The 13,543-nt window shown below is 39.7% G+C and overlaps 1 protein-coding gene across 3 annotated transcripts in view; it reads right to left on the reverse strand.

The window, feature by feature from the left end:
• The window catches only part of PDE7B (phosphodiesterase 7B), a 338,881-nt gene that overhangs the window by 9,442 nt on the left and 315,896 nt on the right, over positions 1-13,543 (reverse strand). For all 3 annotated transcript variants that reach the window (XM_007452971.1, XM_007452970.1, XM_007452972.1), the window contains 3 exons: positions 9,402-9,493; positions 4,158-4,302; positions 2,094-2,190 (listed from right to left, as the gene is read on the reverse strand). In XM_007452971.1, the coding sequence (XP_007453033.1) occupies positions 2,094-2,190; positions 4,158-4,302; positions 9,402-9,493 (334 nt within the window). The remainder of the gene's footprint in view (positions 1-2,093; positions 2,191-4,157; positions 4,303-9,401; positions 9,494-13,543) is intronic.

Below are 13,543 nucleotides of genomic sequence, written 5' to 3' on the forward strand. Positions count from 1 at the left end.
GACACCCCCAGTGGGTCTTTGCACATAGGAAAATCACAGCTTTGCTGAGGATTAGACAAGGCTGGAAGCAGATGTTCGATGAAAACTTCGGGGAATCTTGGTTCATTGAGAAATACCAATCTGCAGTTACAATAGGACAGAAATTCTACTTTTTTAAGGCACTGAGAGGACGAGGGTGAATGATGTATGAATCCTAATGTCTGTTCTGAGAATTTAACACTGTCTTCCTAACTCATGAGGTCTCATCTTCCTTTCCCCTTCTGGCCCTGGCCTTGATTTTAGGGTTTTTCCTTTGCTCAACAACACAAATCATTAAAGATACTTTGGCTGGGACTGTTAGCAGTCTGTGGAAGCCCAAATCCTAAACTGAAAGCCAGAAGAAGATTAATCAAAATGATACAAATGGTGCTTTATAGAATTTCTAAAAAAATAACTCAGTATGGAGGACAAGAAGTTTGGATAACCCGAGAGTCTGGTCTTCTCTTAAATAAGCTGAACTTCTGCTAGACCATAAGGCTATTAAATAAAAGGGACTCGACATGCCCTCTGAATTCTCCTTTCTCTGCTAGGAAACATGCCACAGCAGAGTGTTTGAAAGCTCACCTTTCGTGATCAGAGTTACAAATATTCTAGGTTGTTCTGTCTTATGATGCTGCACATGCATATTATTATGAGGACAAGTTTTTGCCAAGACATCCTACAGATTACCTTTATTGGTAGATCCCACTTATTCCACTTAGTTAACAACTTCCACTCACCAGCTCTGTGGGCCTTACCATCTGCCCAGGGGACATGGTCCAGGCCCCAAGCTGCTCATAATCCAAATAGGGCTCAAGATAAGCAAATGAAAGGGTTAAACTCCAATCAATGCCAACAAGAACGCATGACTGAGTCAAAACCAAGAGGGACAGAGTAGAATCATTGCTTGATCAAGAATGAAGATCCCAGCCCTTTTCTCGCTATGCTATTTCCATATTTTCTGTATCTTATATAGTAAAGAAAGTATTTATCTTATCTAACCTGAAACCTCCTTGCTCTAAGTTCATCATATTTCCTTTTGTTTTTCTCTCAGTGGAGATGTTATATCATGGGCAAGTAGGACTGGCCTTTTGTTTTCTAACCACTCACACTCATTTGAAGTGAAAGTACATAGAGAGGGAGCTCCATGAGTGCTTTTACTCAAAGGAAAGAGATGCGGAGCACAGCCTGCTGGTCCCACATGAACCCTATCCGTTCTGCTTTGTCTTCTGTCTTTGGGACCATCTCAGTATCACTGACACATCTTTCTACGGAGGCTTCTCCAAAAGGCTCACTGTTGCTACTTGACCTCCCCACAGAACTGGTATGTGGGACACTTCGGGCCTTATTTGTTCTCAGCCTCTCAGACCTGATCCTGTCACTAACATCAGGGCACTGTTGTGCCTGAAAAAACATCCTGAGCACTGAAACCGGGCCTGAAGAAACAAGCTGTGTTTAAAGGCCAAGATCCCACCCAACATCAAGATCCTGCTGTTAATTCATTGCTTTCTGAATGAGGTTAATCTCTTAAAATTTATACCCTAACTTGGGGCCACTTGTCTTTTCACTGCATATATTTGAGAGGATGAACACTGGCCAGCTGTGCTCTATTTCATTATTCACTTTATTTAAGAAAGTGAGGGAAAGGAATACAAAAAAAGTCTAAGTCCTTCTGTCAGAGTGGAAAACATTGATCCCAAATGGCATTTAGCCTTTAGGCTGTGCTCAGCTCATACAAATGAAGGTCAGAGTAAAAATCAAACAGTCCTGCACATTCTTATGTCCACAGAGAAAAACCATTAACAAATTATATATATACGTCCCCCTTTTGCTCATTTTTACTGTACCTCATTATTACCTGTTTCCTTGGTAAATCAGTGTTATTTATTAATATTTTCAAATTATTTCCAGAAAAGGGCTGGATGGTTCGCAAGAGGGTTAAAGAGAAAGGCTGGGATAATAAGAGTTGATGAAAGAACAAATGTCATGATAGATGATCCATTCCCTGTTTTATTAGGATAAATGCCTGAAAGGAGAAGGGGCAATGAAAAGTCAGCTGTCGGATCACTACTAACCTTGCCTGTAGAATTCTTCACAGACCCTTTCACTCCATTGCTTGCTCATCTCCCAGATTCTACAAGGATTGCAAATGTCAGCACACTTCAAGGCAATCTGAGAAATGACAGGGCAGGGAGAGAGGGTCAGAGGATGATCTTTGAGCAGCAAATGCACCCCAAGCCCAAGGGGCCATCGGACCTGCCAGTCGGCCTCATGGTACCAGGCCTGTATTTATAGAGGCTTCCCTGACGTGCCTCTTCAGGAAAACAGCGCTTATTCATCACCGCACAAAACCTTCGTTCAGAACTCCCACTTCATAGCAGTGAGAAGGAGAGAAGAGCCATCGTCCGAGGACACGGAGCTACCTGGAGGAGACGGGGCAGGCAGGCCGAGGAAAGCCGTGGCCTGGTTCCTGCCGCTTCACTCCTTGTGGGCAGGGAGGCCGCAGGGGACCCAGCCAGGCTCAAGTGAGATCACTGGGACCTCACTCACTCTCATAGTGGCCACACTGGCCGAGTCCATACATTAAATTATTTGTGTTTGCATTTATATGCCCGTGTCTGTGAGTGTGAACAAGCTCAGACTGCCAGCCGGGGAGCCAAGTCATATCAAGCCTAGGAGTGTTTGGTTTGCAGAGATAAATCTGGGCCTTCTTGGCTTTGCTCACACTGTTCTGCATCTGGGATACCAGCTTTTGTCAGAGATGCTGACCCTGGGAGGGTTTCCTTGCATTTCCAGAGAAGTAAGTTCTCCCCTTAACTACCAACTGCCAAGAGCCCACTGCCCAGATGGGCTTCTGGTGGCATGCCCGTCCATCAGCAAGGTCTGCTGGTTTGGACCGAGTTCTTTGGGATCGTAGAACTGCTAGCAGTGCTGGGGTCTGGGAGAGCCTGAATCATATTAAGTTGCAAACCTGGTTGGTTCTTTATTTCCTGGTGAATGGGGGACACCAGTACGTGTTGGAGTAGGTCAGGGGCAGAAGTCCTCTCCAGGTTCCACCCTTGAGGGAGTCGTGTGTGTTAGCAAGCTTTCCTTTTGAAATGCAAGTGTCCAGGCCAAATCTTTCAGCTACTCACAACTAGGCTTGAGTTTCTACAATCAGGCGTCTGTGGCACTCAGGGACGAGAAGACTAGTTTGGGAAGAAAGAAGGAGGGAGATACAGTTTTACAGCTGGGAGGAGGGTATTTCCTTAAAAGGATGGAGCAGTTGGACAGCTTCCGAAGGCAGCCTGAAGGCATGGAAGGGAAGAAACCGTATGGTTCAGTCTCCCACGTGCAGGTCCACGTCCGTGGTTAAAGCTGGCCTATCTAGATGCATCCAGGATTCACCCATTCAGTCTTTTGTGCCAAAAGGAAAGAAGGAAAATGAGAGAAAATGGGAGATCAAGCAAAAGGCTCTGGTTTGGATACAGCAGGTCAGACTTCTGCTTCCAAGGTCCACTTCTCACCTTGTTCTTTCTTAGTTCACAAATGGCTTTTTGCCATGGAAGGAAGCAGAAAGGGTTGGGCTTGATATGATTCAATTCATTCAATTAAACTTAAAATCCTTTATTTATTGGTGCCTAAAAATGGTAAGACTAGGTAAACACGTCTGAGCCTCAGATGAAAATATGAGTTAAGGTAGTAAAAGGAAGGAAAGCAGGGTTTAATTAAATAGGCTTTAGGTAAAGGAAGGATACTCGTTTTTCAATTTTTGTTAGTACTATAGTTAACACAATATACTTTTGTATTAGAGAAACAGTTTTCTACATTGCACAGGTATGATAGTGATCAGCTTTATATCAAGGCACGAAATGTGGTAGATTCTTATTGCATGCAACTACACAACTACGTTGTGGTGAACCAGTTACCAAACAAGGAAAAATGAGATATTATCAACTTACTGACGTGAAACCCAGATTTTACTTGCTTGGAAACCACTTAAAAATTTCATGTGTCTCAAAAGTTTTTAATAAAGTAGGTCACCACTCTAGCTTATACCATGGGAGATATTTCTTCTCAGATGCATTAAAATGATGCATCGTGTCCTTAAGTGTTATACCCAGTGAGGGTAATGACTTCTTTTTGTTGTTGTTGTTTACCTGAAGCATAAAGTGCCTGTCGTGTACATCCTCCAGGCTTAAGTCTTTACTGTGGAGGTGAGCTTTCAATCTGGTCAAAAATTCATTCTGTCTGTTGATGTCTGTCGCCAAGATCAAGGAGCCCAGCTGCTGTTCAATATCCTGTCTGCATCCACAAGAATGAAAGAGAAAACACACACACAAAGCAAATTCCTTTGAGGAGGGTGATTGATTCTGTCATCATCAGGTGGCTTGTACTCTCATTTCTGCCTCTGATTCTGTTTATTACACAGAATCCCAGTCCTTGCAGCCCGAGAATGATTCTTTCACCCACCATCATTTCTGTCCTTGGATGGGATGTATGTCAAGGACTGGACAGAGAGATTGAAACCATGGGTGAACAGAGTTGTGGCAGTTTATACATTCCCATGGTTCCTACGGGTGGGAAGATCGAAAGCCAACGAGAAATGTATGCTTTAAGGAGGACACAGAAAGACTCACAGAATCACAGGCATTTGAATTGTGCTTTTTATAGAGTTCAAACCAACTCAAACGTTAAGATTTGCATGGGGAGAGAAATGGGCATGATAATAGTAACAGTAATGAAGACAATAATAGCGACTGATTCTGTGGCATGGAAAGACCCATCAAGGGAACAAAACTGATAGGTTGGAAAGAGATACTGGAACTTAAAAAAGAATCACAGTTGATTAAGGCACCATTAAAAAGCAGTGGTCAAGCAATATATTGGTCAACAGATGGTATAGGGAAAATGGGATATTTTGGAAAAATAAAACAAATCAGAGCTTTTCCTCACATATGGAAAGTAATCAATGGGAGGAATATCCATACCTATTTTTAAAATTCACCTTTAAAAGTGAAGTATCCTTAAGTAGAGAGCATAGAGTACACATATACAATTTAATGAATAAATATCAAATAAACATCTTACAGTCACCATCCAGGTCAAGATCGTTGCCTGCCAGTACCCCAGAAGGTCCTCATTGTGTCTCTCATCCAGCCCCACCTCCCCTCAACCCTGAAGTAACCACTCTCTTGACCTTTGTTTTAATAATTTCCTTGCTACGTATAACAATTTTACCACCTGTGTACGCATGTTTAAATAATATGGTTTAACTTTAACTGCTTTTGCACGTTAAGTTATGTGATAAGTATCAGTTTGTGACTTGCTTCTTTAGCCTAAGGTATTTTTGAAAGTCACCTAAGTTGATGTGTGAGCTGTCATTCATCCATTTTCTTGATTATATTGTATCCTATTGTAGGACTATCCTTCAATGTATTTATCTGTTCTACTTTTGATGGTAACTTGAGTAGTTTCTAGCTTTTGACTACTATGGAAAAAATGACACAATAAACACCCTCATGTACCTCCAGTTACACATGTGCAAAGTTTCTCTAGGGACTATATCCAGGAATAAAATTATTGGATCACAGAGATGTTCACCTTCAATTTCTTAGATATTGCTGATTATTTCCAAAACAGTTGTATAAATTTACACTCCAAACAGTAATAGATGAGGTTCTCATTGCCTTATAGTCTTACACTTTACATTTTTTTTGCCCATTTGCCAATGTCACGCAACTCATTATAATCTTAATATGAATTTCCTTGATAACTAATGAGGCTGGACATATTTTATGTGTTTATTGGCCATTTCTATTTTTTTGGTGAGGTTTCTATTCTAGTCGTTACCTACTATTCTATAGGGTGGTTTCTGTTTTGTTTATTGCTTCTAAGAGTTTTTAATATATTTTCAATAATGGTCTTTTGTCACTTATGTGTTGCAAATATCTTCTCTCACTCTGTGGCTGGTCTTTCTGTTTTCTTTATGATGTCTTTTGATGAAAGGAAGTCTTAATTTTTAATATAGCTTAACCTATAAATATTTTTATTTAGGTTAATATTTTTCTCCTATTTAAGAAATCCTTCCTACCTCTGATGAAAATATTCCCCTACATTATATTCTAAAAGCTTTATAGTTTCATCATTAACATTTTTGTTTTTAAGCCACATACGCATCTTTAGTCTACTTCTGGACATTAGAAATAATCTCAGAAAATAGGCAGTTCACAAAAGAAATTTAAAATGTTCCCAAAATATGAAAAGATATTAAATATTCTTAGTATAACGAAAAATATTAAAACAGCTATGTGATACTATTTCCCACACTTTTATTGGCATGGATTAAAAGTAACTGCTAAATAATATGATGAATTAATTAATGATTGTGATACTTAATGCTGTTGATGATATGGGGAAATCTTCCTTCTTATTCTCTGTTAGCCAGAGTGTAAATTGGTGCAGTGTTCCTGAAGGGTAATTTAGGAATTAGTGTTAAAAGCAATAAATATAAATAATTTGACCAACAGTTCATCTACAAATTTACTATGAACATGTTAGTAAAGATACAGTTAGTAAAGATATATGTTATAAGAATGTTTATCCCATTGTTTAAAATAATGAAACATTCTAGGGACAAAAATATCACAAGAAGTTATAAATAGGAGATCGGTTAAATGAACCATGTTACAAGCATACTATGCAATTATTTCATGTGATGATGTATAGCTATATTTATTGACATGGAAAAATACCATGTTTTATTGTTATGTTAAAAAACAGGATACAAAGTATGTAAGACATGATCTCTATGGTCATAGAGAAGAATTTGGAAAGACATACAGGGGAATTATGAATGATTTTCACTTAAAAATAATTTTCAATATTGTATAAATTCTTTAAAAATATGAATATTTATTAAATTTATAACCAGGAAACATAACTATTTTAGTTAGGTGAAATATTTCATGAACCAGGTTAAAAGGCAAACTAAAAGCTTCAAATAATATTTACAACATATAACAAATGGTTACTGTAGTTAAAATACAAAAACTTCTTACAAATGAATAACAACACTCATAAGAAAATAAGAAAAGATCAAACGCAAAATGTGTTCTCTAAAGAAATAACAGTGGCCAGTAAATACATGAAAAATTTTTAGTTTCATTTGTTATCAATGAATCTCTCTCTCTCTCCTCTTTCTTTCTTTCTTTCTCTCTCTCTCTGTCAAATCTGCAAATATTTTAAAAAGGTAATAGAGATAAAACTCAATTTTGGTGATGGTACATTGGTAGATTTTCTCATAATCTACCAGTGGGAATACAGGTAGATACAGCTTTTTGGAAAAGCAATTTGATAGTATACAACAAGAACCTTAAAAATTCACACCTTTCTTTCTGATCAATAACTCCTAACCACAAACAGTTTCTGAGAAAATAGAATATCGTAGTTTGGGATAAAAATATATGTTTAAGGATGCTTGTTAAGCATTATTTGTAATGACATAAATTTGGAAATCATCTAAACTCCCAACAATAGGCAATAGGCAATACAATTTGATGCAATGAAATGCAGTACTTTATTTTAGCAGCAGGTTTAATGATATGGAAAAAGACCTTTACAGTAAGTGAAAAATAGCAGGACGTACACTGTATGAGATAACTTCCCCATTTCTTTAAAATATAGTTGTACTGAAAAAAAGACTGAAAGGAAACAAACCAGCCAGGTTAACATTTACTATTCCTGGACTGCCGGATTACCAGTAATCTCATTTTTCTCGTTCATGTTAGGTTGAATCATATGAAACTGCCAATATTCTACTGTTCTGGGCTCTCAGAAACAGCAACGTCATATGGTGTGAACTGATACTTTTCAGATTTTTTCCTTAGTGTGTATGGTTAACCTGTCTTTCAGAATCAGAAAAATGATTTGAAGGCATTTACATGAGGATAGGATACTCACTATGAGTAGGATGACCGTAAATTTCATTATAAAGTCCTTTCACGTATATTATTGCATAACAGTTTTTCTTCTAGCAAAAGCAATTTATAACACTATGTTCCACAAAAACGTATAAAAATATAGTATTTTTATTTGGAATCCATAGGGATGAGTAGAAGTATCTTAGGAAATGAATATTAATTGAGCAACGAGCAGGATTAAGGAGGGCGTTACAGGGACAAATCTGGTTCCAGGTTCCTTCTCCCTTTTTCCTGTTGTTTTATTCCTTCCTGTCTCCTTCCCCTTCCTTCCCTTCTTCTCTCTTTCTTTGGCTTCCTTACCATTCACCTCTCCCTTCCTCCTCCTCCTTACTTGATTTCTTGCTCTAGTTTTTAGTTCTTTTTGCACTTAATTCTTTCGATCTTTGCAATGTATTGTTTTAGTAAGAGGCACGAGTTTTTATTCCATGTGTGAGGATTGGTTTTATTTGGTTTCGGGGGTAAAATGTTATCAGGATTGAAGTTCCTTCCACAAATTCCACTTTCCTCTGGGTGCTAGGGAACAGCATGAGATAGAATCAGCGTGCCAGGAGTAAACCTGCGAGCCCAGAGCATCCTGCCTGCTCTACCGAGAGACACCACGTGGTCCTTGACCTTAAGTTGTGTGCCTTTCGGAAAGATGGTACAGGGATCTATTTACTTTTTCCCTCCTAGCTACTCTGGTTCTGTGCATTTGAATTAAACAGATAGGAATTAGCGGTGACCTTGGAAGACAGTGCAGCAGCTAAATTAAGGCCAATATGGTACAGCAGCTAAACTGAGGCCAGGTGGAAATGAGGCCAGGTTGTGGATTTAGTAGGACTCGACCTAAATACCCGGGCTAAGGAACAGTGGACCAGGAAACTAGTATTTCCCTTTCTGTTTAAAATGCAAGAGACATAGGTAAATTCCTGGTGAAAAAAATTGCTGGGGCCAATTCAGTTACTTAACAAAAGACATTTTAGAAAAGAATTCCTGACTTCTCCTTTTGCTAAGACTGGCAATAACAAAACACGCTTTATTGAACTAGGCTTCAATCTAGCTTGGGAACTCCTGTGTTCCTTCTTGATAAATATTTATTATTTGGATCTACACAGGAGGACAATTTTGCTAACATAAAAGACAGGAATTTGGCAAGGCACAGCGTTGATGCCGAAGAGTGTGAAAGCTGAGAGCTGTTTATTATCTCTTTTCCTGACGTTAGGTCCTACACTCTCCAGGCCCTTTCAGAGTTCACAGAGGGATTCTGGTTTCTGGGTTGCTGTAACTGACACCGCATCTCCTCTGATAGGCAACCAAGGCAGCACGGGCCGGAAGCACAGCGGGCTGGCTCCCTGCCATTAACCCTGGCGGTCTCAAGCCCAAGAGAAAGCGGCTTATCTCTAATGTGTGGACATCGGTATGTTTCATCTCTACGCCACTTACGTCATTTCCTTTGGCAAGTGAGCCAGAAGTCTTGATTCTCGAAGCATGCCGATTGTAGATCGCCAGTGGTGATTCTCCAGCACAGACATATTCTAGAAAGAAAGAAAATTAAAACTATAAATGGGGGAGAAGCCAGATACCGATCTCTCTCGCTGAACACAGCTCCGTGGGGGCCAGTATTTTCCCTCTGGCCAGTTGGTACCTGATGACATAGAGGCAGAGCAGAAATACAAAATGAAACAACCGCAGGCCTATTCTCAAGGCTATAATAATAGTGTGTGTGTGGGTCAAGGCCCTGCTGACCTTCCACCAGAGGGCTGAATGCGGGTCTATTTCAAGCAGCCGCAGTCCTGTCTCTGTCTGGTTTTGAAAGCGCATTCAGGTAACAGTGTAGAAGAAAGAAAGTGAGGCAGTAAAAGTAGGTAGTAATGGGTACTGTAGGGCTATGTGCATAATATAATCCAAAATCACACTACTCAACAGAGGCGGGCCTCACAACCTCTGGTGTGATATGTGCCCCTGTCAAGGCAGTCTTGTTTTGGTGGCTTTGTGGTGATTTGTTATTGTGGACACTAAAGTCTGAGAACCACTGTCAATAATCTTCGTGATCAGTGCATCGGCACTTAGCCCATTAGGTCTGGGTTTGAATCTACAGTTGCTTCCTTGTTCAACTATCTTGATATTTCTTCCTTTGTGGAAACCTCTACTACAACCAATCTCTCCTTTGACCTTAAGTATGCTGCCTGTCTGAACATTAGCTAACCATATAAATAATGAATATTTCTTACAACCTATTGTGTTTTGTTCTATATTAGCAAACCTTATGGCCTTACCACTGACTTCATTTACATATAATAGAAATCTTCTAGTCCCCAAGAAATCTTTTCCCTTTATTTTCTTATTTATTTCTTATTTATTTCTTATTTATTCATTCTCCATTTTGTTTCAAGAGGTGTTATAAACTTACAAAAAATACGGGAAGATAGCATTTATTAAAAGTGAGGCTAAATTGTCAAGGCATGGAAGCAACCTAAGTTTCCATCAATAGATGAATGGACAAAGAAGATGTGGTGTATATACATACATATATATGTGGTATACACACACACACACACACACACACACACACACAATGGAATACTACTCAGCCACAGAAAATAATGAAATTGTGTCATTTTCAGCAACATGGATGGACTTGGAGGGCATTATGCTAAGTGAAATTTGTCAGACAGAGAAAGACAAGGAAAGAGATATCACTTATATGTGGAATCTAAAAAGAAACACAACAAACTGGTGAATAAAACGACAAAGAAACAGACTCACAGATGTAGAGAATAAACTAGTGGTTACCAATGGGGAGAGGGAAGCGGGGAGGGGAAATGTAAGGGAAAGGGATTAAGAGGTACAAACTATTATGTCTAAAATAAGCTACAAGATATATTGTATAGCACAGGGAATATAGCCAATATTTTGTAATTGGCTATACTGAAGTATAACCTTTAAAAACTGTGAATCACTATAGTGTACACCTGTAACATACAATATTGTATATCAACTACACTTAAGTTGAAAAAAGTAGGGGGCAATTGTGTGATTCTGCTTATATGAGGTACCTGAAATAGTCAGATTCAGATTCATGGAGACAGAAACAATGGAAGTTGCCAGGGGAGCTGAGTGAATAGGGAGTTATTGGGTTGGCCAAAAAGTTCGTTTGGGTTGTTCCACACCATCTTCCGGACAAACCCGAACGAATATTTTGGCCAACACAACATTGTTTTGTGGGTACAGAGTTTCCGCTTTGCAAGATGAATTCTAGAGCTTGATTGGGGTGATGATTGCACAACAGTGCGAATGTACTTAGTACACTAAATTGTACACTGAAAAAGGGTTAAGATGGTAAATTTTATATTATGTGTATTTTGCCACAATCAAAAAAAAGTGAGGGGGGCTTCCCTGGTGGCGCAGTGGTTGAGAGTCCGCCTGCCGATGCAGGGGGCGAGGGTTCGTGCCCCGGTCTGGGAAGATCCCACATGCCGCGGAGCGGCTGGGCCCGTGAGCCATGGCCACTGAGCCTGCGCGGCCGGAGCCTGTGCTCCGCAACGGGAGAGGCCACAACCGTGAGAGGCCCACGTACCGCAAAAAAAAAAAAAAAAAAAAAAAAAAAAAAAGTGAGGGGAAAGACGCAAGTAAAATAATACGGAGACTGATGGAGCCAGGACAGAGACTGAAAACTACTCCATCATTATGCAACCCCACTCTTCTTGCCACTGTATCTGTGCCATCCGTGTAATGCTCAACTTTTTCAGCAAATGGGAAAAGAGAATCCCCCAGGAGTGACACAATCTAGGGTCTATTAGGAAAAAACAAGTTCAAGAAAACTGCAACTATTCTTGGTTCTAAAACCAGGTCATGATTTCTCCCCAGGACTTTGTAGAATGAGTTTCACGAGGTGGAGTCTTATTCCAACTCTCTGTACAGGCTGCTCTATTGCCATTCATTTCTCTTTGCCAAGGAGTCATTATTCCTTACGCACCACTTGACCAGGTTTGAACCTGTGATGAGATTTTGTTACTTTTATCAGCCAGTCTATTATCTCCTTTTGGGCATGAGCTACACAAAGCAAAAGACAATGTTTATGAGAAATAACATACTAGACTAATTGTTTTGATTGTAAAGATTTATGAGAGCAGAGAGCGATAGGTTAGTGTGATGTAACAGATGTTCTATCCCTGCTGTGACATTTAATTCAGTCACTCATGAGCATTCACTTGCAAGACTAATTCAAGTAGCTGTGACATGAGTGCCCTCATGTGAGTCTGTCAAGGGGCCGGAAAACTGTAACAAGACCTAATGATAAATGACGCCATATCCCTGTTGAGTGGAACAAAAGCGTCTGGAGAATTGCCTTAAGCATTGTTATTTATGCCAGCCTGACTTAACATCTTCATTAATAATCTTCCTGAAGACAGAATAAACGGATACTTGGGAAATTTGCTGGTGAAACCATATTTGGAGGTAAGCACCAGAAAAATGGGAGGAAATGGAGGGGGCCTGGATGCTGGCACAGAATAAAAGAAAATAGCATACATATTACAAACACAACCTTTCATGGAGCTGTCATTATAAATAAAGTATGTTTTGGCCAGAATTGTGTTGGAGGTAGGGGTACTCCACTGGATGCAGGAGAAGAAAAGAAGAGAAGTTTAGGGAGGGGGGATTAACATTTCTGAAGCACCCACCGTGTGCCAGGCCCTTTACATGATCTCATTGAATTCTCACATGACTGTCTACTGTTTTAATCATTAATTCACAGCAAATGAAACCCCAGGTTTCTCTGACAGGCCACATAGCTAGTCAGTAACTGAGAAAAAGGCCTTCAACCCAGCTCTGCCAGGCAGCAAGACCTAAGCTTCGCACACCTCCACTTGCTGTCTCCTAAGAATTACCTCTCTTCACCCACATCCAAGCATTCAGAAGCCTGACATTTATAAACTGATGAATGCCTACAGTTATACTTAATTTTCCCCCAAATCATCTATAGTTGCTGCTTTAAAAGTCAATGGTTGATTGTTTTAATTAGATGTTAGTTTCTAAATCCACACTGGAATCTTTGCACATACCTCCAAATTTGGTATCACTTCAAAAAATCTTGTAGTTTGAGTGTGTTACGAGTTGAGGAGATTTAGATTGTCTTGGGGGAGAATTCATCCTTCAGCCACTCTCGACCCTCACATCTGAACAGTCTCTGAGTTCTGTTGGTTCTTCCATCATGGCGTCTCTTATACCCATCCCTTCCTTTCACTGAAGTGACCATATTTTAGTGCTTTATTATCCTTAATTATCCTTCCTTCTATTCATCCTCCCTACAACTTCCAGAATGTGACTTGTTTATTTGACAAAATTTTTTACCATCTCCCTAATCATTGGTTGAAATGTAAACTAATATTTTTTTGAACACCTCCTAATATGCCAGGTGCCATGGCAGGCACTGGGGGTCTATAGGTGAATAAGACAAAATTGCAGCCCTCAAGGAGCTCACCTAAATTCAATATGATTGTGTCATCTGCCTTCTCCCATGCCCTGCTCCAAACTCTACCCTGGTGTCCTATCAGATAAATTAAGCTTAACTCCTTAGCTCGGCA

This window comes from Lipotes vexillifer, unplaced genomic scaffold (assembly GCF_000442215.2).
Source record: "Lipotes vexillifer unplaced genomic scaffold, Lipotes_vexillifer_v1.1 scaffold155, whole genome shotgun sequence".
Taxonomy (NCBI): Eukaryota; Metazoa; Chordata; class Mammalia; order Artiodactyla; family Lipotidae; genus Lipotes; species Lipotes vexillifer.